The 24,984-nt window shown below is 45.5% G+C and overlaps 1 protein-coding gene and 1 non-coding gene across 2 annotated transcripts in view; one reads left to right on the top strand and one right to left on the bottom strand.

Moving 5' to 3' along the window:
* Nucleotides 1–5,275: 5,275 nt before the first annotated feature.
* LOC129023349 (U6 spliceosomal RNA) lies at nucleotides 5,276–5,382 on the bottom strand. Its single transcript, XR_008496779.1, has one exon. It is a non-coding gene; the product is annotated as a U6 spliceosomal RNA (small nuclear RNA).
* Nucleotides 5,383–6,380: 998 nt separating this feature from the next.
* SF3A3 (splicing factor 3a subunit 3) overlaps nucleotides 6,381–24,984 on the top strand; it is a 33,421-nt gene continuing 14,817 nt past the window's right edge. Inside the window, exons 1-12 of the mRNA XM_054494647.2 lie at nucleotides 6,381–6,994; nucleotides 7,283–7,330; nucleotides 9,002–9,054; nucleotides 9,160–9,265; nucleotides 12,131–12,203; nucleotides 12,650–12,741; nucleotides 15,064–15,146; nucleotides 16,139–16,277; nucleotides 17,331–17,399; nucleotides 17,809–17,876; nucleotides 18,040–18,147; nucleotides 19,906–19,975. Coding sequence (XP_054350622.1) covers nucleotides 6,899–6,994; nucleotides 7,283–7,330; nucleotides 9,002–9,054; nucleotides 9,160–9,265; nucleotides 12,131–12,203; nucleotides 12,650–12,741; nucleotides 15,064–15,146; nucleotides 16,139–16,277; nucleotides 17,331–17,399; nucleotides 17,809–17,876; nucleotides 18,040–18,147; nucleotides 19,906–19,975 — 1,005 coding nt within the window. The 5' untranslated portion in view covers nucleotides 6,381–6,898. The remainder of the gene's footprint in view (nucleotides 6,995–7,282; nucleotides 7,331–9,001; nucleotides 9,055–9,159; nucleotides 9,266–12,130; nucleotides 12,204–12,649; nucleotides 12,742–15,063; nucleotides 15,147–16,138; nucleotides 16,278–17,330; nucleotides 17,400–17,808; nucleotides 17,877–18,039; nucleotides 18,148–19,905; nucleotides 19,976–24,984) is intronic.

A 24,984-nucleotide genomic window follows, 5' to 3' on the forward strand; every position in this document is an offset into this window, starting at 1 on the left:
GCTCACCCCCCTTCCAGATTCTGCAATAAAGCGGTGTGAGGAAGCAGGGGCCTCCGCGTGTGTGTGTGTGTGTGTGTGTGTGTGTGTGTGTGTGTGTGTGTGTGTGTTTTCAGGGTATAATGGGGAAGGAAGGGTTTTTGCAGACTGGGAGGCTCAGAATCTCTGCTAGACCTCGTCCTTGCAGGGCGGGGTGGAGGGGGGCCGGGCCACTGGGTGGGAAGTCTCTCCCCATGAAGGGGATCCCCGCCACAGCTACCGTCCCTCTGAGAGGAGCTCGGCCTGCCTCCCTGCTGGCAGAGGGCTTTTTCCTTCATGTAGGGAAGGGAGGGGTTTGGGGGAGGTTCCAGATGAAAGCCAGGGTGGCGGTGGGGTTCCTTAATTGGCTGGTAGGAATAGTCTCCTCCACCAACAGCCCTGCCCAAAGCCCGCAGAGCAAGGACCCGGTTCTGATCCCCAGTCTGGGCCCAGACCCTCTCAGCCCCCTTCCCCCTCTTCCAAGGATTAGCAAGGGCGGCCCAGGATCCGCTCGCGGCCGCACGTTTTTTGCCAAAAAAGGCAAGGATGCAGCTGCACACTCCGCGGGAACATCTGGATCCGATTCCCGGCATGAATGGGTCACGCCCCGTCCCCCCTCCCACCCCCCGCCAACAGTGATTCAAGTCAAGGGTGGAGGCGGGAATGAGCGAGGGGGGCTGTCCCTCAAAGTGGGCAGATGGGCGGGCCGACGCTCCCCTCGCCCGACCGGCATCCGACGCCCCTTGTCCCTGACCCTGGCTGCCGCGGTCTGGGCTGGTCTCGGCCGTCCGGCTGTTGGGGCAGGTATGCGCACACAGTGGCGCCCACAGCTGCCTGCGGCGGGGCCCGGCCCTGGGCAGGCGGACCCTCGGCGCCCTGGAGTGGGGGAGCCCCTCCGGCCCGGCGGAAACCGCGAGATTGTATGTATCTCGTATTAATTCCTCCCGTCCTGTGGGCGGGCATTATTACTTCCATTACACAGAGGTGGAGACGCCTGCAGTCAGCTGCCCCAAGTCACATAGGTAGTCACTGGTAGATCCTGGACTCTAACCGCTTTCTGAAGCCATGGTTGACATTTTCTTTCTTTCTTTTTTTTTATTTTACTTTAAGTTCCAGGATACGTGTGCAGAACGTGTAGGTTTGTTACATAGGTATACGTGTGCACGGTGCTTTGCTGCACCTATTGACCCGCCCTCTTAAGTTCCCTCCCCGACATTTGCAACAAACTTTTGCGAATGCCTACCACGTATGTTTATAATTAATAATTACCATATATGCTTACAGTTTTGTTTGTTTCTCTCTCCCACTAGCCTAAGTAAGGACTGAGATCCTGCCTGCCTTGCTTCCCGCTCGTTCTCAGCTCCCGGCACTTAACTATGTGTTCAATAAATACTTGTTGAGGAAGAGCAGTCCAAGCATAGAAAACAACTGGCGCAAAGGCCTGGAGGCCTGAGAACATACGGTGCTTTGGGGAAGTAGCAAGTAATTCCATTTGGAGGAAGTGCCAGGAGAGTAAAATGGCAGGCAGAGCCCAGGTCCTAAAAGCCGAATGCCAAGTTGCACAGACCTCACCCTGCAGGAAATGCAGCCTGTGGAACTGTTTAAGCAGGGGCCTGGGATGAGCAGAGTTGTAGAAAGATCATGCTGGTTGCAGCATGAATAATGGAGTGGAGGGGTAAGATGAGCAGTCTGGTTCGGAGGCTAGTGTAGTGGTCCGGGTGAGACATCTTGCAGCAGGTAGCAGCTCGAGTGGAAAAGGCAAGACTTGGTGCCTGGAGTGGGGATGAAGAAATATTTAGGGGCAGGAAGGCATCAGGTTTGAGACAGAGTGACTGGAGGATGGTGGTGGTAAGGCGGTCCACCCACCTAACAGGAAGTGAGAGATGTGCAGCTACAAAATTGTTTGATTTATTTCAATACAAACATTTTTCAGACTTAACATCTTAGAAACCCAGACATATAATCAAGGCCAGGCACAGTGGCTCACGCCTGTCATCCCAGCACTTTGGGAGGCCGAGGCGGGTGGATCACCCGACGTCAGGAGTTTGAGACCAGCCTGGACAACATGGTGAAGCCTCGCCTCTACTAAAAATACAAAAATTAGCCGGGCGTGGTGGCAGGCACCTGCAATCCCAGCTACTCCGGTGGTTGAGGCAGGAGAATTACTTGAATCCGGAGATGGAAGTTACAGTGAGCCCAGATAGCGCCACTGCAGTCCAGCCTGGGGGACAAGAGCAAAACTCCGTCTTAAAAAAAAAAAGAAACCCAGACATATAATCAAAGTTGTGTCATTGTTTAATTGACAATTTTTTCTCTCTTCCTTAGTAAAGCATAAAATAATACTGAGTTTTACATTTGATGGCATCTCATATTCAAGAAATACAGTAGCTCTCCAAGTTTATACCCCCCAAAAAACAAAACAAAACAAAAAATATTTACTGAGTCTCCCCACTCCCTGAATGGAGATTTCTACTTTACCTCTTTCCTAATGTCCCAGGAAAAGCCCCGGATGAGTTGTGACTGGGTCCTTTCCCTAAGCTTGGCAGTACTGCTTAAATTTCCGATATACAAATAAGATCCTCATAACACCCCCCATGAGTGGGCAAAACACAGGTCATTATTTCCATTTTATATTTATTTATTTATTGAGACAGAGTCTCACTCTATCGCCAGGCTGGAGTGCAGTGGCGGGATCTCGGCTCACCACAACCTCCACCTGCCGGGTTCAAGTGATTCTCCTGCCTCAGCCTCTCAAGTAGCTGGGACTACAGGCGCGCGCCACCACGCCCAGCTAATTTTGTTGTATTTTTAGTAGAGACGGGTTTCACCATGTTGGCCAGGATGGTCTCGATCTCTTGACCTCGTGATCTGCTGCCTCGGCCTCCCAAAGTGCTGGGATTACAGGCGTGAGCCACCATGCCTGGCCTCCATTTTTTCAAACTTTTTTTTTCTTTTTTGAGACAGGGTGTCACCCAGGCTTGGAGTACAGTGGCATGATTATAGCTCACTAACCTCGAACCCCTGGGCTCAAGTGATCCTCCCGCCTCAGCCTCCCAGGTAGCTGGGAGTACAGGCAAGTGCCAGCAAGCCCAGCTAATTTTCTTATTTTTTGTAGAGATGAGGTCTTGCTGTGTTGCCCAGACTGTTCTAGAACTCCTGGCTTTAAGCGAAGTTCCCAGCTTGGCCTCCCAAAGTGCTGGGATTACAGGCGTGAGCCACTGTACCCAGCCTGTTTTCAAACTTTTAAAAACAAAAAGTAATGCATGTTTACTGTAGAAAAGTTGGGCTGGGTGCAGTGGCTCACGCCTATAATCCCAGCACTTTGGGAGGCCAAGGCAGGAGGATTGCTTGAGCTCAGGAGTTGCAGACAAGCCTGGGCACCACCGTGAGACCTCATCTCTAGTAAAAATGTTTAAAAAATTACAGCGAGTCTGGTGGCTCATGCCTATAATCCCAGGATTTTGGGAGGCCGAGGCAGGAAGATCGCTTGAGTCCAGGAGTTTGAGACCAGCCTGGGCAACATGGCAAAAAACTCCGTCTCTACAAAAAATACAAAAATTAGCAGGGTGTAGTGGTGCGCATCTATAGTCCCAGCTACTCAGGAGGCTGAAGTGGGAGGATAGCTTTAGCCCAGGAGGTCGAGGCTGCAGTGAGCCAAGATCGTGCCACTGCACTCCAGCTTGGCAAGACCCTGTCTCAAAAAAAAAGAAAAACGTTGGCCTGGTGTGGTAGCTCATGCCTGTAATTCCAGCATTTTGGGAGGCCAAGGTGGGCGGATCACCCTGAGGGCAGGAGTTCAAGACCAGCCTGGCCAACATAGCAAAACCCCATCTCTGCTAAAAATACAAAAATTAGCTGGGCATGGTGCCACGCACCTGTAATCCCAGCTACTAGGGAGACTGAGGCAGAATTGCTTAAACCCAGGAGGCAGAGGTTGCAGTGAGCCAAGATCGTGCCACTGCACTCCAGCTTGGATGACACAGAAAGACCCTGTCTCGAAAAAAACAAAAAATAAAAAACCTCGGCCGGGTGCGGTGGCTCACACCTGTAATCCCAGCATTTTGGGAGGCCAAGGCAGGCAGATCACCCTGAGGTCAGGAATTCAGGACCAGCCTGGCCAACATAGTGAAACCCCATCTCTACTAAAAATACAAAAATTAGCCAAGTGTGGTGGCAGGCGCCTGTAATCCCAGCTACTCAGGAGGCTGAGGCAGGAGGATCGCTTGAACACAGGAGGTGGAGGTTGCCGTGAGCTGAGATGACGCCACTGCACTTCAGCCTGGCGACACAGCAAGACTCCCAAAACAAAACTTTAAATGTGGCTTTTGTTGCGTGGGAAAAAAATAAAAAATTAACCAGGGTGGTGGCATCCACCTGTGGGGGCCACAGGGGTGGAGGCTGCAGCGAGCCATGATTACGCCACTGCACTCCAGCCTGGGGCAACAGAGAGAGACCCTATCAAAAAAAAAAAAAAAAGAAAGAAAAAAGTGAACAATAGGTAAATTACTAATAATGTGATGCATTATGTCCTCCTCGTTCTTTTTTGTTAAACATAAATGTGCACATACGTATTTTCAGTTTTAAATTAATTTTTAAATTGAAAAAGTATGTTTAAAAATAACTTTTTATGCTGTGCTTGGGGTGTATACAAAGAAAAATCTCCCATATCAGATCTCCAAGCCTGTCTGCTCAGGAACAACCACTGTTTACTGTTACTTGGATATCCTTACAGAAATAATCTGTTTGCACATCTATTTTTATACACACTTGTGCATCTAGCTTTTTTCAGTTTGTGTGGCCATCTCTCCATATGAGTTCATACAGAGTTTTTAACAGTTTTATTGAAGTGTAATTTATATACCATAAAATTCACCCATTTTTAACAGTACAAAGCAATTAATTTTAATAAAATGAATAGGGTTATGCAACTGTCACCACAATCCAATTTTAGAACATTTCTATCCATCCAAAATGGATTCCTTGTGTGCATCTGTAATCACTCCCAATCTCACCTGCGGTCACAAGCAACCACTCATATTTCTGCCTCCATAGATTTGCCTTTGTTAACTCAATTGTAGCCTAAAGCTGCCTCCTTACATATTTTAAATTTAGCCTAAAGGTTTCTCTGTACATCGTGAACTATAACCTAAACGGAGTTGTAAACAGACCATAGCCTACTCTTTGCCAATCACCGAGTTTTGGCCAATCAAACATGGCAAACTATGCAAACCGTGTTCAAATAAGGCAAAGACCAAGCTGTAGTAACCGGTGTTTTTTTTTTTTTTTTTTTTTTTTTTTTTTCCAGGGGCCATGCTAATCTTCTCTGTATGGTTCCAATTTTAGTATATGTGCTGCCATAGCGAGCACCAGTGTTTTTCTTTTAACACCGTTCTGGACATTTTATCTGGACATACACTGTTGTTTTTCTGTCTAGCTTCTTTCACTTAGCATGATGCTTTCATGGTTCATCATTGTAGTATTCATTTATTGCAGAATAATGTTCCATTGTACTGTATAGATATACCACACTTTATCCATTTGCCAGTTAATGGACTCTTGGGCTGCATCCAGTTTTTGTCTATTATGAATAATGCCTCTGTGAACATATGAACACATGGACATGTTTGCACTTCTCTACCTACAAGTGGAGATATATAGACAGAATTTTTTTTTAAGGCTGTATGTCATTTCACAGCTGGTCTTCCACTGCTTGGATGCACAGTATTTTATTTTATTGTATTTTATTTTAATTTTTTTTTTTTTTTTTTACTGTTTTTTGAGACGGAGTCTCTCTCTGTCACCCAGGCTGGAGTGCAGTGGCATGATCTCAGCTCACTGCAACCTCTGCCTCCTGGGTTCAAGTGATTCTCCTGCCTCAGCCTCCCGAGTAGCTGTGACTACAGGCGCACACCACCATGCCTGGCTAATATTTTGTAGTTTTAGTGGAGACGGGGTTTCACCGTGTTAGACAGGATGGTCTCGATCTCCTGATCTCGTTGGATGCACAGTATTTTATGTAATATATTCCCCGCCGATAGACAAGTCATTTCTACACGTGAATTTCTTTTTTTTTTTGAGACTGAGTCTCATTCTGTCGCCCAGGCTGGAGTGCAGTGGCACGATCTCAGCTCACTGCAACCTCTGCTTCCCGGGTTCAAGCGATTCTCCTGCCTCAGCCTCCGGAGTAGCTGGGACTACAGGCGCCTGCCATCACGCCCGGCTAATTTTTGTTTGTTTGTTTGTTTTTAGTAGAGACGGGGTTTCACCATGTTGGCCAGGCTGGTCTCGAACCCCTGACCTCAAGTGATCCGCCCGCCTCAGCCTCCCAAAGTGTTGTGATTACAGGCGTGAGCTACCACGCCGGGCCTCACATGTGAATTTCTTTAAAAACACCACCAGCAAAACCCCATTCTTCCCATTTTACTGAGAAAGACGCTGAGGTCTAGAGAAGGAGAAAACGTTCTCATAATTTATGCTGAAAGCTGCGTCCTCAAGTTCCGGTTTCCCAACTCCCATCCGGACTCCAACTGCTCGCGCAGTCCACACAGGGTACCTGCCCGCCAAGCCGCCCCCAGCAAGCCACAGGAAGCCGTCCGCTGAATCTCAGGCTCTTGGGTTTTCCTATGCCCCCTGGAGGCATCTGCGAACCTGTCGGCATCGCTCCACCACACCTCCCACCAGCAGGTGGCACTGTTGCCATCTCCATAACATGGACTGGCCTTTCTTGTGGTGCTCATGTTTTCTTAAGTCCCCGGGCACTTCCGGCACTCGCGGAACTTTGGTGCAGCCTGGTGCGCAACGTGGGGACTCAGGCGCGCTGGGCGGCGGGAGTTGCTTCCGGTCGTGTTGGTGGTCTGAATTGAGAGGCCGCGGCTAAGGAAAGATGGAGACAATACTGGAGCAGCAGCGGCGCTATCATGAGGAGAAGGAACGGCTCATGGACGTCATGGCTAAAGAGATGCTCACTAAGAAGTCCACGGTGAGTGGGGCCTGAGCAGAGGCTGCGGCAGGGGCACGCGCTTCTATCCCGTGTTTGACCTCTGAGAGCTTGCTTTGGCCCTCAGAACCTCCCCGCGCTCCGCCCCCTGCCCTCCTCCGGGCTCCCTCTCCGAGCTCCGTTCTTGGTAACCTTCTCCCGGGGTCCAGAGCCCCAGAGGCCTTTCTGCCTCAGCTGGTAAAAGCTGAGCGGGTAAGCTCCGCCCTCGGGCGGCCTTTTCTACTCCAGAAGGCAAACTAACGGCGTTTGTGTCACCGTTTGTTTTTTCAGCTCCGGGACCAGATCAATTCTGATCACCGCACTCGGGCCATGCAAGATGTGAGTGCCCAGCTGTCTGCCTCTCTTTGGGTTGGCGAGGGCGGGAAAAGAGAGGGGAAGTGAAGTGCGGGGTCTCAGCATGAGCCCTGGCCAAAGGTAACCGGATTGGCCAGTCGCGGGCTCTCTGCCTGGACAGATGTCCACAGGCTGCCGAACGTGAGGGTGCTTCCTCAGTTCTCTGAATGGGGAACTCTTAGGCATTCTTCATTAATCGGAAAGGTGCCCTTTTTTTTTTTTTTTCCACGGAGTCTCGCTCTGTTGCCTAGGCTGGAGTGCAGTGGCGTGGTCTCGGCTCACTGCAACCTCCGCCTCCCGGGTTCAAGCGATTCTCCTGCCTCAGCCTCCGGAGTAGTTGGGACTACAGGCGCTCGCCACCACGCCCAGCTAATTTTTTTATTTTTAGTAGAGACGGAGTTTCACCATGTTGGTCAGGCTGGTCTCGAACTCCTGACCTCGTGATCCACCTACCTCAGCCTCCCAAAGTGCTGAGATTACAGGCGTGAGCCACCGCGCCCGGCTTACACGTGTCCATTCTTTAGAGCATCTTGTATCCCTTGGATGTGCAAACAGTAGTTATGAGGAGTCCATGACTCAGGTGCATAGCTACAATCCTTCCCTTAAATTAAAAAAAAAAAATACACACACACACACACACCCCTCCCCCCGTATGTTAGTGTTTTTCTCCCAGGATACTGCTTTAAAGCGACTGCATTTGTCTGGTAATAGTTCAATTTATTAAAAGAAAAACAAGATGCTATTTAAATTTTTAAACTGGGTGATGAGTAAATGGAGGTTCATTTTACTACGTTCCTTACCCTTGCGTATGTTTGAAACCTGTTTAAAAAGGAATAAAAGACCTACTTGGACCTTCTGATTTGCAGGAGATTATCAGATTACAAGCCCTCAGCCCCAAAATACTCTGAAAACCAAGGATTTTCTTTTTTTCCCCTAGGGTGATTATTTGGTGTCAAAATCTGACCTGATCTCACTTGACAGTAAAACCTGGCCCGAACTTGTGATAGGCTTTTTATGATCTTTAATTTATCCCACTTAGTAAATAAGGTATAAGGTTTACTGCAGAACTGTGTGCTCCAGATTCCACTAGGGATGTTACGTAATATATGATACCTCTTCTGAACTTAAACATTCGAAATTCTGAAACAAATCTGGTCCCAAAAGTTTTGGAGGAGGGACTATGTACCTGTACCATCCTGAATTAGTATACTTTGACTACAAAGGAAGCCTATGTAGTGTTTATTTAGCCTACCTACTCCTCAGTCAAGCTTTTTGAAATAGTGAATATCATCTTTATCTTTGAGGATGTTAGGTGGGAACTAGTGTTTAGCCAAAGAGGGTGAGTCTGTTACAGGGAAAGTTAGGCATTGGTGGTATGTAAAGATAGGAGCCACCCCTTAAATGTATCATTTAGGTAATCTTCCAATCGACCTGCTTAAAAAACTAACCAGGAATCAAAGCTGTTAAAGGGCTATTAAAAAACTAACCAGGAATCAGGGCTGTTAAAGGTACTAGGAAGCACAGAACTGTTAAGACTATCTCATATCCATGTCTCTTGAGGTTGCCCTGGGCTTTGACTGGAGAGCCCTTGTTGTTTGCTTAGCTCTACAGTTGTGCAAATTGCATCATTCTGATGGTTTTGTATTTGCCTTTCAGAGGTATATGGAGGTCAGTGGGAACCTGAGGGATTTGTATGATGATAAGGATGGGTAAGTGACAGTCACAGCTAATCCAGGAGTTAGTGCTTCTGAGGAGCCATGGTTAGAGGACTGACTTTGTGCTCTATCTTCTTTGAAATTTTCCTGAAATTGCAGATTACGAAAGGAGGAGCTCAATGCCATTTCAGGACCCAATGAGTTTGCTGAATTCTATAATAGACTCAAGCAAATAAAGGAATTCCACCGGAAGCACCCAAATGAGGTATGTCCTCAGAAAAGTATTTTCTCCAGACCTATCCTTAAAGCATACTAAAGGAAAGGTATAAAGGAAACTGGACATGTGCTATTCAAATGCACTTCAAGAAAGAACTTGCCATTTAGCTGCAAGGACCATAGTTAGCTGACATCCTACAATACAGTGTTTTCAGCATCTCCCTCAGCTTTTAAGCCAAGGCCGGCTGGGCACGGTGGCTCACGCCTGTAATCCCAGCACTTTGGGAGGCTGAGGTGGGCGGATCACCTGAGGTCAGAAGTTCGAGACCAGCCTGGCCAACACAGTGAAACCCCACCTCTATTAAAAATACAAAAATTAGCCAGGCATGGTGGCATGCACCTGTAATCCCAGCTACTCAGGAGGCTGAGGCAAGAGACTCACTTGAACCTGGGAGGTGGAGGTTGCAGTGAGCCGAGATTGCGCCATTGCACTCCATCCTGGGGGACAAGAGTGAGATTTTGTCTCAAAAAAAAAAGCCAAGGCGACATTTTGTGGGCAGCTCCCAGCCAGTGACTGAGCACAGTATGTGTACTAAGGCCCAGCAATTTGGTCCACTCTGAGACTCCTCTGATGAGTAATCTTTGCTCCACGGCTCCCCGTTGGGTTGGGCAAGATTTTGTCCAGTCTGCATTGTGGTCTAGGCTATCCTGACCTAATCCTGCTTTCTCCTCCTTTCACAGAAATTACTCCCCCCAATAAATTGTGCTCCTAACTCTGTCTTTTCTTTTTTTTTTTTTTTTTTTTTTTGAGATGGAGTCTTGCTCTGTTGCCCAGGCTAGAGTGCAGTGGCATGATCTCGGCTCACTGCAAGCTCCACCTCCTGAGTTCACACCATTCTCCTGCCTCAGCCTCCCGAGTAGCTGGGACTAGAGGTGCCTGCCACCACGCCTGGCTAATTTTGTGTATTTTCTAGTTGAGACAGTGTTTCATCATGTTAGCCAGGATAGTCTCGATCTCCTGACCTCGTGATCCGCCCACCTTGGCCTCCCAAAGTGCTGGGATTACAGGCGTGAGCCACCGCGCCCGGCCCTCATATGCCCTGGAGCTTACTTATAATAAGGTTAAGAGAAAAAGGGCCTGGGAAGGCGTCCATCAGAAAGGTCACATGACCACTCCAGATGGTGTTGCCTTACTGAAGTTAAGCAAAAGAGAGTTTCCGAAAGGCAGTCATGGTGTCAACTGTTATTGATTGATAACTGCCAGGATTGCTGTTTCATTAAAGTAGTAGGAATGGAAATCTGGTCACAAGGTAAAGATGGGTAATGGGGAAGTAGAAGTATGGAGTATGGAACATGCATTTGAAAGGCTGGTAGCAGCCGGGTGCAGTGGCTCATGCCTGTAATTCCAGCACTTTGGGAGGCCGAGGCGGGTCGATCATCTGAGGTCAGGAGTTGGAGACCAGCCTGGCCAAAATGATGAAACCTCTCTCTCCTAAAAACACAAAAATTAGCTGGGCATGGTGGTGCACGCCTGTGATCCCAGCTGCTCGTGAGGCTGAGGCAAGAGAATCACTTGAACCCAGGACATGGAGGTTGCAGTGAGCTGAGATCACACCACTGCACTCCAGCCTGGGCAACAGAGCAAGACTCCATCAAAAAAAAAAAAAAGAAAAAGAAAACACTGGTAGGAAAAAGAAGGGGAGAAACAGGAGGGTATTGGGGAAGATAGAGAAACATACTTATTTGAAGGAGCACAGGGAAAAAGGAAGAGACTAAAAACCAAAAAATAGAGGCTGTTTATTGCAGTACATAGTGTGGAGGTAAATGAAGGGACCCTCACACACATAGCCCCCTTGGAGGATAGAGAATGAGGTCTTCTGCTAACCAAGGGAGAATAAATGAATACCATTCTGATGTGTTAACCTTATTCCAGCCATGGTCAAAAGGTAATGAGGTATAAATGCTTAAATAAGTAATTAGAAGGATACCCAGGATATACTAAACGTCAGAAGCAAGTCTTTTATGTTAAAAAAAAAAAAAAAACCTTTGCAGGCATGAATGTACTTGTAGAAATACATATATTTTAATACATAGAGCACTGTTTTCCAAACTTTGTGCATATTTGAGCCACCTGGGGATCTTTAAGAAGTACTGATACCTGCCCGCCTTTGATTTAATTGGTATCAGGTGCATCAGGATTTAAATTAAAAAAAAAAAAACTCCCCCAGGTTGGTTTTTTTGCAGCCAAGTTTGGGAACCACTGGCGTAATTTGCAGCCAAGTTTGGGAACCACTGGCATAATCTGCAGCCAAGTTTGGGAACCACTGGCATAGCAAAAGTTCTGTTAACAGTGGTTACCTTTTCTCAGGAGAATTAATAAAGGTGGACTTTTGAGTTTTTGTGAGCATGTGTTACTTTAGTGGGTTTTACTCAAACAGTACAAAAAAGCGGGGAAAAACAAGGTAATTGGAGAACAGTAGTAGATTGCTAGTGAAAAATCAAGGCCAAATAAATCATCAGAAGTCCAACTTCCTGTGTATTTCATTTCTGTGATCTTGCAACTTTTACATTGAAAAATCCACCTGGGGTCAGGCCCAGTGGCTCATGCCTGTAATCCCAGCACTTTGGGAGGCCAAGGTGGGCAGATCACTTGAGCTTAGGAGTTTGAGACCAGCCTGGGCAACATGGCAAAACCCTGTCTCTACTAAAAATACAAGAATTAGCCAAGCGTGGTGGTGCGTGTCTGTAGTCCCAGCTACTCGGGTGGCCGAGGCAGGAGAATCACTTGAACCCGGGAGGTAGAGGTTGCAGAGAGCCAAGATTGTGCCAGTGTACTCCAGCCTGGGCAACAGAGCGAGAATCTGTCTCAAAAACAAAAAGAAAAATCCACCTGAGCTTTTACTTTTCCCCTCAGATCTGTGTGCCAATGTCAGTGGAATTTGAGGAACTCCTGAAGGCTCGAGAGAATCCGAGTGAAGAGGCACAAAGTAAGTAGGGGTGAAAATTTCATTCCGCACCAGCAAAAATACAGGTTAATGACAGCTCAGATTTGCAGCCATGGCCTCAGAGATATTTATAGCCAGGATTTCTTGCTGGTTTTGTCTTTGCTGGTTTCTGGGCTAGAGTGACATCCTAAGTTGGTCTTGGGCAAAATGTTCATTTTGTTCTCTCCTACCTCAAATTTACTGGCTTAGAAAGCCAAGGATTGTTCACTTTAGTTCACAATGCTAAAATGAGTCAGTCCTTGTTACCTTGTAAGAGAACACTCACTTTTGATCTCACTTAACTTATTTGAGGTTATATTGTGAGCAAAGGGAAGACATTTGGGTGAAGTGCTGCCTCAGGAAACTAGGAACACACAGTCAATTTGAAAAGGTAAGTCCAAGAGAGTGGTCTGTAGAAACTGAATCATTGATGTATCTGATTCCCTCAGACTTGGTGGAGTTCACAGATGAAGAGGGATATGGTCGTTATCTCGATCTCCATGACTGTTACCTCAAGTACATTAACCTGAAGGCATCTGAGGTAAGGCCTGGGAAAGGGCCGAGAGGTTCTGATTCTTGAAGTGAGTCAGGACAGTAGGCTGGGACTAGCAGACATGAAGCCATTGTAAAGTGTCTTCCTTGTGTTTTAAAAAGGTGATATGCTTTCTTGGAGTGAAATACTATTCAAAATGAAAGTTTTCTACAGTGAAAACAACAAGCATATTTATTTATTAATACATGTTATTTTTTATTTTGAGATGAGGTCTTACCATGTTACCCAGTCTGGAGTGCAGTGGTATGATCTTTGCTCACTGCAACCTTGACTTCTGGGCTCAAGTGATCTTCTGCCTTAGCCTTCTGAGTATTTGAGGCTGCACGTGCATACCACCACCACACTTGGCTAATTTTTGTCTTTTTTTGTAAAGATGGGGTCTTGCAGTGTTGCCCAGGCTGGTCACAAACTCCTGACCTCAAATGATCTTCCTGTCTTGGCCTCCCACAGTGTTGGGATACAGGCATGAGCGATTGTACCCAGTCCATTATCAATACAGCAAGCATGTTTTACCTTTGCCAAAATAAATCTTTTTTTTTTTTTTTTTGAGACAGGTTCTCAATTTGTCAGCCAGGCTGGAGTGCAGTGGCGCCATCTTGGCTCACTGTAGCCTAGACCTCCTGGACTCAAGTGATGGATCCCGCCTCAGCCCCACCAAGTACTTGGGACTACAGGCGTGTGCCACCATGCCCAGCTAATTTTTTGTATTTTGTGTAGAGATGGGGTTTTGCCATGTTGCCAAGGCTGGTCTTAAACTCCTGAGCTCAAGCAATCCGCCTGTCTTGGCCTCACAAAGTGTTGGGATTATAGACGGAAGCCACTGCATCCAGCCTTACATAAGATTTCTTTAAATTCTTTTTTTTTTTTTTTTTTTAATAAATACCATGTTCCTGGCTGGACACAGTCACTCACACCTGTAATCCTAGCACTTTGGGAGGCCAAGGTGGGCGGATCACCTGGGGTCAGGAGTTCAAGACCAGCCTGACCAACATGGAGAAACCCCGTCTCTACTAAAAATACAAAATTAGCCGCGCATGGTGGCGCATGCCTGTAATCCTAGCTACTCAGGAGGCTGAGCCAGGAGAATCGCTTGAACCCGGGAGGCGGAGGTTGTGGTAAGCTGAGATTGCGCCATTGCACTCCAGCCTGGGCAACAAGAGCAAAATTCCAACTCAAAAAAAAAATTTTTTTTTTGTAGAAATAGGGTTTCACCGTATTGTCCAGGCTGGTCTTGGACTCCTGGACTCAATCAATCCTCCTGCCTCAGCTTCTCAAAGCCTTGGGATTACAGGCATGAGCCACTGTGCCCACCCAGATTTATGTTTTCTTGTAGGTGTTCCTGTTTTAGACACAAACAATACTAGGTACATGGAAGATACAACATGATCTGTCAGCAAAAAGCTATTTAATGTCTTTTCTTAAAGATGTTTAAAAATAGCTTATCACAGGCCGGGCGTGGTGGCTCACACCTGTAACCCCAGCACTTTGGGAGGCCAAGGTGGGTGGATCACCTGAGGTCGGGTGTTCAAGACCTGCCTGACCAACATGCAGAAACCCTGTCTCTACTAAAAATAGAAAAAATTAGCCGGGCGTGGTGGCGCATGCCTGTAATCCCAGCTACTCGGGAGGCTGAGGCAGGAGAATCGCTTGAACCCGGGAGGTGGAGGTTGTGGTGAGCTGAGATCATGCCATTGCACTCCAGCCTGGGCAACAAGAGCCAAATTCCATCTCAAAAAAAAAAAAAACAGCTTATCACAGGAGATGAGGTTTAATATGACAATCTCAAAAGGATCACAAGGAAATCCATGATTAGATTCCTCATGGAATTGTGAATAAATGTCCCAGAGTTGCAGTGACCAAACTTCAAGTTCCATGCGGGCAAGTTAGGTACCTTGTCTGTTTGTTGTCTTCTGTACCCCGTACTTGGTACAAAGATGCTCAGTAAGTAGTTACTTGCGTGAACAAATGGCACCTTTGAGCACCTTGTTTTAGGGTGTCAGAGTCTTTAACCAAGACCCTAGCATGAGGTAATAATTGACAAATGTTTCTTTTAGTTTAATGTTCATTAACTTGATCTTTATTTTATAAAGTTAATTATGTCTGATATTTTCCTTCAGTCCAGTGAAATTAACACTCCAGTTGTAGTAGGATTGAATGATGGGGCAAGCAAAAAAAAAACAAAAATTAGCCAGCCCTTGTTACTTCCTTAGAAAACACTCAATTTTGATCTCACTTATTGGAGATTATATTGTAACTTGTTACAGTATAAATACCTAACTGAATTTCTTGTCATTTCTTTCCTCTTTTCAGAAGCTGGATTATATCACATACCTGTCCATCTTTGACCAATTATTTGACATTCCTAAAGAAAGGAAGAATGCAGAATATAAGAGGTAGGCATTAATAGTTTCTAGGCCTCTCCTGGATTTGATTAGAAGATAATGTGAAGTTTTTGAGGGGGAAGTTCTGAATTTGTTGCTTGGAAGGCAAACATGAAGGCATACTTCCAGGTTTATTGGAGGATGGGGTTATGAATGATGTGGTTTTAAAACCTTTGCGATACTCTGGATGTGGACAAAGGTGTGTCTGTGGGCACGTCTTCCATCTTATGCCCATAGTGTTCTTAATTTTGTCTCATTGTAAAAGGAACTCTCCCACTCTGGGATTTTTGTGTTTTTGGAGTTTAATGGGAAAAAATTAGACTTTCTCAGATAGTGACTGAAGTGAGATGCTTAGGTGTGATGTATAAGTGAAAAATTTATGTTTTTGTTAATTACTCCCCTGATTAGTGATTTTATACCCTTCCCCTCTTTTTCTCATTTTCTTTTTACTGAAATCTTTTATGTGTGAGGTAATTAAGACCTTAGTATTTAGTATCATTTTATGAGAATAAAAGGAAGTGGGAAAGGTCAGAATCAAAATGACATGTCGGGAAAAAAGTCCATTGTAAGTTCATTTAAAAATGAGTATTGGCCAGGCGTGGTGGCTCACACCTGTAATCCCAGCACTTTGGGAGGCCGAGGCAGGCGGATCACCTGAGGTCAGGAGTTCGCGACCAGCCTGACCAACGTGGAGAAACACCGTCTCTACTAAAAATACAAAATTAGCGGGGCGTGGTGACGCATGCCTGTAATCCCAGCTACTCGGGAGGCTGAGGCAGGAGAATCGCTTTAACCCAGGAGGCGGAGGTTGTGGTGAGCCGAGATCCCGCCATTGCACTCCAGCCTGGGCAAGAAGAGCAAAAACTCTGCCTCAAAAAAAAAAAAAAGAGTATTAAAAAGATAGCATTACTAGAATTATAAGTACTATATATTCTACAGGGAATAACAAGATACCAAAAATAGAAACCCTTTTTGCTTTCTCTGCATTGTGTGTTCCTCTGTAGATACCTAGAGATGCTGCTTGAGTACCTTCAGGATTACACAGATAGAGTGAAGCCTCTCCAAGATCAGAATGAACTTTTTGGGAAGATTCAGGCTGAGTTTGAGAAGAAATGGGAGAATGGGACCTTTCCTGGATGGCCGGTGAGCTTCAGTGGGGTGTGAATGGTGGACATGCCAGGGAATTGAAGTAATTATTTTCCTTTATCTTGAGCTTCCACTTTAGGGCATTAGGTATCAATTCCTTAGTATCACTTGTGACAATGAGGTATTCCCTGCCAAGTATGCTATGTTTTTTTTTTGGAGACGGAGTTCTGCTTTTGTTGCCCAGGCTGGAGTACAATGGCGGGCTCTCGGCTCACCTCAACCTCCGCTTCCCGGGTTCAAGCAGTTCTCCTGCCTCAGCCTCCCGAGTAGCTGGGATTACAGGCACACGCCACCACACCCGGCTAATTTTGTGTTTTTAGTGGGGACAGGATTTCTCCATATTTGTCAGGCTGGTCTCAAACTCCCGACCTCAGGTGATCCGCCCACCTCGGCCTCCCAAAGTGCTGGGATTACAGGCGTGAGCCACTGCACCCGGCCATATGTGAGGTTTTTTTGAGTGTACTTTGGAGCAAGACTGTCAGGGTCCACTTGCCTTTGACTGTGCCCAGATTTTCACCAATCACATCATTACTGCTGTGTGGTTCCTGCCAACCAAGAGCTTATCAGATCATATGTTAGGAATCTACATTGTCACTTCTGGGAATAAACATGAGTTTCTCCTGAACTCTCCAGGGAGAGAATGTGGACCAACCTTACCTTCATCCTAAACCTGGTGGGGTTTTTTTGTTTTTTGTTTTGTTTTGTTTTTTGTTTTGTTTTTTGGGAGACAAAGTCTCCATCTGTCTTCTAGGCTGAAGTACAGTGGCTTGATCATACCTCACTGCTGCAGCCTCAACCTCCTGGGCTCAAGAGATCTTCCCATTTTAGACTCCTGAGTAGCTGGGACCACAGGCACATGCCACCATGCCCAGCTAATTCAGGTATTTTTTTGTAGAGACAGGATTTCACCATGTTTCCCTGCCTGGTCTCTAACTCCTGAACTCAAGCAATTCACCTATCTTGGCCTCCCAAAATGCTGAGATTACAGGTGTGAGCCACCACACCTGGCCTAAACCTGGATCTTAATAAATACCATATTGTTCTTTACAGAAAGAGACAAGCAGTGCCCTGACCCATGCTGGAGCCCATCTTGACCTCTCTGCATTCTCCTCCTGGGAGGTATGTTTCCTTCAGCAGTAGTAATGTTCTCCCTGTCTATTTTTCTATCTTTAAAGACTGCTCTCCTGTCTTTAATACCATGGTTGTGTTGTGATAAGGCACTATTTCTTGGGATCAAGCATCTACAAAGAAAGTAGCAAGGTAAAAAGAAAAAAATTACTACTTGGGAAACTGAAATAATTACTCTAACTACATTAAGCTGTAGTAAAGTAAATGGAACACTATCAGTATGGTTAAGTCTGAAGATAGCTATAGATTCAGTCCTCTGGAGAGTTTAGACTTACTGCTAGATTGGCTGTGAAATGTGTGGTCCTGCCACAGCCTCAGGACCACCCACCCTCTGTCCTGCATTTGGGGTTTCCCAAAAATCTGTTAATGTAATACTGTAATTTTTCTCTTCTTTGTACAGGAGTTGGCCTCTCTGGGTTTGGACAGATTGAAATCTGCTCTTTTAGCTTTAGGCTTGAAATGTGGCGGGTAAGGAATGGTTTTTCTATCAAAACTATTTGATTTACTATGTGTTTGCACAGTCTTCAAAGTAGCTCTGATTCCATTTTTTTTCTGTTGCTCCACACTGCAAAAACAAGCAAGCTTGTGTGGTAAAGTAACCCTGAAATCCTTTGTCGTCCTGTCTCCTTAGGACCCTAGAAGAGCGAGCCCAGAGACTATTCAGTACCAAAGGAAAGTCCCTGGAGTCACTTGATACCTCTTTGTTTGCCAAAAATCCCAAGTCAAAGGGCACCAAGCGGTGAGTGGCTGGGGTAGCACTGCTGCTTGTGGCTTTTAAATGTTATTCCCATGCAGAATTTTTATCCACAGTGGAGACTTTAAAGCCTGCTTTATCTCCGTTATTGGTTGACAGAGATCCAGTCTGCTCTTTTTCCCTGCTAATAGCAGACAGTACTATCACTGTTAATATAAACCAAGGACCGTCTGTATTCATCTGATTGAGAGCACGTCAGGTTTCTAAATTTGAAACCGTGTTCCTGGCACCTTTAATAGGTTATGGAGGCTAAAAGGCTAAATAGATTCAAAACCTATTTTTCTAAGCTTATTTTTGGTAAAGTTGAATCTAATTCTTGAGCTACATACTTATACAAGGTATTTTCTTTTTGTTTGTTTTTTTTTTGAGACAGAGTCTCACTCTGTTGCCCAAGCTGGAGTACAGTGGTGCAATCTCAGCTCACTGGAACCTCTGCCTCCTGGGTTCAAAGGATTTTCCTGCCTCAGCCTCCTGAGTAGCTGGGACTACAGTCGTGCACCACCACACATGGCTGATTTTTTGTATTTTTAATAGAGATGGGGTTTCATCATGTTAGCCAGGCTGGTCTGCAACTCCTGAGCTTAAGTGATCCACCCGCCTTGGCCTCCCAAAGTGCTGGGATTATAGGCGTGAGCCACTGAGCCCGACCCAGGGTTTTTTGTTTGTTTGTTTGTTTCTTTTTTGAGATGGAATCTCGCTCTGTTGCCCAGGCTGGAGTGCAGTGGCACAATCTCGGCTCACTGCAACCTCCGCCTTCTGGGTTCAAGTGATTCTGCTGCCTCAGCCGCCGAGTAGCTGGGATTACAGATGTGCAACACCACACTGGCTAATTTTTGTGTGTTTTTTGTTTGTTTGTTTTTGAGATGGAGTCTTGCTCTGTCGCCCAGGCTGGAGTGCAGTGGCGCAATCTCGGCTCGCTGCAACCTCCACTTCCCTGCTTGAAGCGATTTTCCTGCCTCACTCTCCCGAGTAGCTGAGATTACCAGAGTGCGCCACCATGCCTGGCTAGTTTTTGTATTTTTAGTAGAGACGGGGTTTCACCATGTTGGCCAGGCTGGTCATGAACTCCTGACCTCAGGTGATCCACCTGCCTCAGCCTCCCAAAGTGGTGGGATTACAGGCATGAGCCACCATGCCCACCTAATTTTTGTATTTTTAGTAGAGAGAGGGTTTCACCATGTTGGTGAGGCTGGTCACAAACTCCTAACCTCAAGTGATCACCAGCCTCGGCCTCCCAAAATGTTGGGATTACAGGCATGAGCCACCGAGCCTGGCCCAGTATTTTCTTAATGTACGTTTTTTTCTAATTCTCACAACAACCCAGAGAATTAGTTGTTATCCAGAGTTTTTGCAGATAAGGACTCAGAAAAGTTGTGGAATGTGTCCACTCTCTCATAGTTCTAAGTAGCAGAGTCAGGATTTGGGCCTAGGTCTACCTGCTGCAGAGCTTGCTCTTATATACCACATTTCCTTTGTAGATTATAATGATGGAAATGTAAGCAGTCTTGGTATGTCCTTCATCTTCTAGGTGAGGTCATAGAGGAAGCCTCCATGCATTCTGAGAAATACCCTCAGTATTTGTCAGAGAGTCCTGAGATGAACAGAGCATTTGCTTTCATAGCATCATATTTTTCATGTACTTATAATTTTTAATGCAATTGTGCAATGAATGTTCCCAGATACAGGGAACAAAACAATGGATGAGAGAATCCTTGAGTGATACAGCTTGTTTCTTTTTCTCAGAGACACTGAAAGGAACAAAGACATTGCTTTTCTAGAAGCCCAGATCTATGAATACGTAGAGATTCTCGGGGTAAGTGACTGACTGCTGAAAGTGGAAAATGGTATAAAGCACAGGAGTTAAAGGGAGAGGAACTTTCGGAAGATATTTTTTTCATTAGGTTCAAAAGAGGAGTGGATAGCTGATAAACTAGTATGGCACAAAATAGAGGTCAGGATACAAGGCTCTTCAGTAAGTTCCTATTCTGTTGTTAGATGATACTCCCAAAGTTGCCCAATTCCCATAAAGCCAGGCATGAAGAATAGAGTCCCCTCGCAATATAATGTCCAGAATAGTGCAGATTCTGTGCCTGAGCTTCAGAAAATACTCAGGGGTAGCCCACAAAGCAGACACTCAAAGGGCAAGTAACAGAAAGGCTACTCAAAGCAGCCTTTCAGTTATGACTTATGAAAAGGCATTTTCATAAGTCATCTCATGTAAGTCAACTTACATGTTCATAAGATTGTGAGAAACTTAGTAGGGCTAGAATATTAGTAGTAAAAGCTGGCAGTGAACGTTCTCCTTGAATATTTCAGGAGGAGCTGAAGTCTGGGTTGGGGTAGAGAAAGGCCTAGCCTGACCAGTATGCTTGTCTCAGAGAAAGTAGGGAGAGGAGTAGGAGGAAAAGAAATCTCTTTCCAGGAAGAAAAAGTGGAAGAAAGGGCAGCATTCATCCAGAAAAGATGATCAGTGTCTCTGGAGTCCTTCAGAAGACCAGCCTTTCTGATCGTGTCTGCTGTGTACAGTTTTGTTTTTTTTTTTTTTTTTTTTTTTTTGAGACGGAGTCTTGCTCTGTCGCCCAGGCTGAAGTACATTGGTGTAATCCGGGCTCACTGCAACCTCCGCCTCCAGGGTTCAAGCGAGTCTCCTGCCTCAGCCTCCTGACTAGCTGGGACTACAGGCATGCGCCACCACGCCCGACTAGCTTTTTGTATTTTTAGTAGAGACAGGGTTTCACCATATTGGTCAGGCTGGTCTCGAACTCCTGACCTCGTGATCTGCTTGCCTCGGCCTCCCAAAGTGCTGGGATTACAGGCATGAGCCACCGTGCCCAGCCCAATTTCTAACTGTCTCAGAGCCTTTCCCTTTACACATACTTGCATGGTCCATTGAGTGGATGGCTCTGGGTCAGATAGCTTGTTTACATATTTTGTTAATTGCCGTGGACATTTTCATTCTGCCTTTGAGGACCATTCATATAATAGCTGTAGAACTAGTCACCTGTGATTCTGTTATGACTGCTTTCAGTAAAAGGCTAGCTAGACGTTGGACATTGGAGAGATATATTCTCCGCTGTGAACTTGGGCTGTGCTAGTGTGGACAGCAGGCTGAATTGCCAGTCTTGTGAGTAGCTGGGAGGCCACTCATGCCCTTGACATGAGATTTGTCCACTTTCTCCCTCCTTTTTATTTTTTTTTTTGAAACAGTATCTCACTCTGTCACTCACCCAGGTTGGAGTGCAGTGGCGGGATCTCAGCTCACTGCAACGTCTGCCTCCTGGGTTCAAGTGATTCTTGTGCCTCAGCCTCCCTGGTAGCTGGGACTACCGGTGTGTGCCACCACACCTGGCTAATTTTTGTATTTTTGGTAGAGACAGGGTTTTGTCTTGTTGGCCAGGCTGGTCTTGAATTCCTGGCCTCAAGTGATCCGCCTGCCTTGGCCTCCCAAAGTGCTGGAGCCACCGGGCCCCCTCTCCATCCTTTAAGAGCATTTTGCTTTCCCTGCCAGGAAATGGCACTATTCTCTTCGGAATTCCAACCAGTTCTAGCCAAATACTTTCTGGAAGTTGCTCTCACTATGAACTGATAAGATTTTTGCCATTATTATACCATTTGTTGATGTCTGTTGGTTTTTGGACATTATGCAAAATTTTTTGATACAATAGTGAATAAGACACAGCCTCTTGCCCTTAAGAAACTCATTTTGTGGTTAGGGGAGACAAATAATTACAATATAATGTGATACATACCTGAATAAAGTGAGGTTGAGTCTTCTAAGTAGAAAGAGGGAAGGGAGAAGAAAAAAGTTTCTGGTAGAGGAAACAGCAAACACAGAGATACAACAGTATTAGATAAAATTATATGTTCAGGAAATGAGAAATGCAGTGTGTCTGGAATATGGCTTATGAGGGAGGGAATGGTCGGAGAAAACTCTGTCAGAGAGTTATGTTGGAAATTTGGACTTTGCCTTATAAGCAGTAGGAAGCCAATAAAAGTTCTCTAAGTAGGATAGCATGCCACTACAGATTTGGGTTTTTAAACAGATAAACCTGGTAGCAAAATGGAAATTGGGTTGGAATGAGGAGAGACTCCAGGCAAGTTAGAAAGTGGTCATCTTGGGCCGGGCACAGTGGCTCACGCCTGTAATCCCAGCCGGGATTACCCGGGAGGCTGAGGTGGGCACATCACAAGGTCAGGAGATCGAGACCATCCTGGCTAACACTGTGAAACCCTGTCTCTATTAAAAATATAAAAAATTAGCCAGGCGTATTGGCGGGCACCTGTAGTCCCAGCTACTCGGGAGGCTGAGGCAGGAGAATGGCATGAACCCAGGAGGCAGAGGTTGCAGTGAGCTGAGATTGTGCCACTGCACTCCAGCATGGGCGACAGAGCAAGACTCCATCTCAAAGAAAAAAAAAGTGGTCATCTTCGTGAGGAAAGGAGAAGAAAGTCCTGGTTAAGGAAATATATTTTTTTAATTTTTTATTATACTTTAAGTTCTAGGGTACATGTGCACAACATGTAGGTTTGTTACATATGTGTACATGTGCCATGTTGGTGTGCTGCACCCGTTAACTCATCATTTACATTAGGTATATCTCCTAATGCTATCCCTCCCCCCTCCCCCCATCCCACGACAGTCCCTGGAGTGTGATGTTCCCCACCCTGTGTCCAAGTGTTCTCATTGTTCAATTCCCACCTATGAATGAGAATATGTGGTGTTTGGTTTTCTGTCCTTGCGATAGTTTGCTCAGAATGATGGTTTCTAGCTTCATCCGTGTCCCTACAAAGGACACGAACTCATCCTTTTTTATGGCTGCATAGTATTCCATGGTGTATATGTGCCACATTTTCTTAATCCAGTCTACCATTGATGGACATTTGGGTTGGTTCCAAGTCTTTATTATTGTGAATAGTGCCGCAATAAACATACGTGTGCATGTGTCTTTATAGCAGCATTATTTATAATCCTTTGGATATATGCCCAGTAATGGGATGGCAGGGTCAAATGGTATTTCTAGTTCTAGATCCTTGAGGAATCGCCACACTGTCTTCCACAATGGTTGAACTAGTTTACAGTCCCACCAACAGTGTAAAAGTGTTCCTGTTTCTCCACATCTCTCCAGCACCTGTTGTTTCCTGACTTTTTAATGATCGCCATTCTAACTGGTGTGAGATGGTATTTCATTGTGGTTTTGATTTGCATTTCTCTGATGGCCAGTGATGATGAGCATTTTTTCATGTGTCTTTTGGCTGCATAAATGTCTTCTTTTGAGAAGTTTTTGTTCATATCCTTTGCCCATTTTTTGATGGGATTGGTTGATTTTTTTCTTGTAAATTTGTTTAAGTTCTTTGTAGATTCTGGATATTAGCCCTTTGTCAGATGGGTAAATTGTAAAAATTTTCTCCCATTCTGTAGGTTGCCTGTTCACTGTGATGGTGGTTTCTTTGGCTGTGCAGAAGCTCTTTAGTTTAATTACATCTGATATGTCAATTTTGGCTTTTTTTTTTGCCATTGCTTTTGGTGTTTTAGTCATGAAGTCCTTGCCCATGCCTATGTCCTGAATGGTATTGCCTAGGTTTTATTCTAGGGTTTTTATGGTTTTAGGTTTAACATTTAAGTCTTTTTTTTTTTTTTTTTTTTGGAGGCAGAGTCTCACTCTGTCGCCCAGGCTGGAGTGTAGTGGCATGATCCCAGCTCACTGCAACCTCCACCTCCTGGTTCCAAGCGATTCTCCTGCCTCAGCCTCCCGAGTAGCTGGGACTACAGGCATGCGCCACCATGCCCAGTTAATTTTGTATATTTAGTGAGACAGGGTTTCACCATGTTAGCCAGGCTGATCTCGAACTCCCGACCTCAGGTGATCCACCCACCTCGGCCGCCCAAAGTGCTGGGATTACAGGCATGAGCCACCGCCCCCAGCCCACATTTAAGTCTTTAATCCATCTTGAATTAATTTTCATACAGGGTGTAAGGAAGGAATCCAGTTTCAGCTTTCTACATGTGACTAGCCAGTTTTCCCAGCACCATTTATTAAATAGGGAATCCTTTCCCCATTTCTTGTTTTTGTCAGGTTTGTCAAAGATCAGATGGTTGTAGATGTGCCGTATTATTTCCGAGGGCTCCGTTCTGTTCCATTGGTCTATATCTCTGTTTTGACACCAGTACCATGCTGTTTTGGTTACTGTAGCCTTGTAGTATAGTTTGAAGTCAAGTAGCGTGATGCCTCCAGCTTTGTTCTTTTGGCTTAGGATTGTCTTGGCAAGGCAGGCTCTTTTTTGGTTCCATATGAACTTTAAAGTAGTTTTTTCCAATTCTGTGAAGAAATTGGTAAGCTTGTGAGGTCATTGGTAGCTTGATGGGGATGGCATTGAATCTATAAATTACCTTGGGTAGTATGGCCATTTTCACAATATTGATTCTTCCTATCCATGAGCATGGAATGTTCTTCCATTTGTTTGTGTCCTCTTTCATTTCGTTGAGCAGTGGTTTGTAGTTCTCCTTGAAGAGGTCCTTCACATCCCTTGTAAGTTGGATTCCTAGGTATTTTATTCTCTTTGAAGCAATTGTGAATGGGAGTTCACTCATGATTTGGCTCTCTGTTCGTCTGTTATTGGTGTATAAGAATGCTTGTGATTTTTGTACATTGATTTTGTATCCTGAGACTTTGCTGAAGTTGCTTATCAGCTTAAGGAGATTTTGGGCTGAGACGATGGAGTTTTCTAAATATACAATCATGTCATCTGCAAACAGGGACAATTTGACTTCCTTTTTTCCTAATTGAATACCCTTTATTTCTTTCTCCTGCCTGATTGCCCTGG

Source organism: Pongo pygmaeus, chromosome 1 (assembly GCF_028885625.2).
Source record: "Pongo pygmaeus isolate AG05252 chromosome 1, NHGRI_mPonPyg2-v2.0_pri, whole genome shotgun sequence".
Lineage (NCBI taxonomy): Eukaryota > Metazoa > Chordata > Mammalia > Primates > Hominidae > Pongo > Pongo pygmaeus.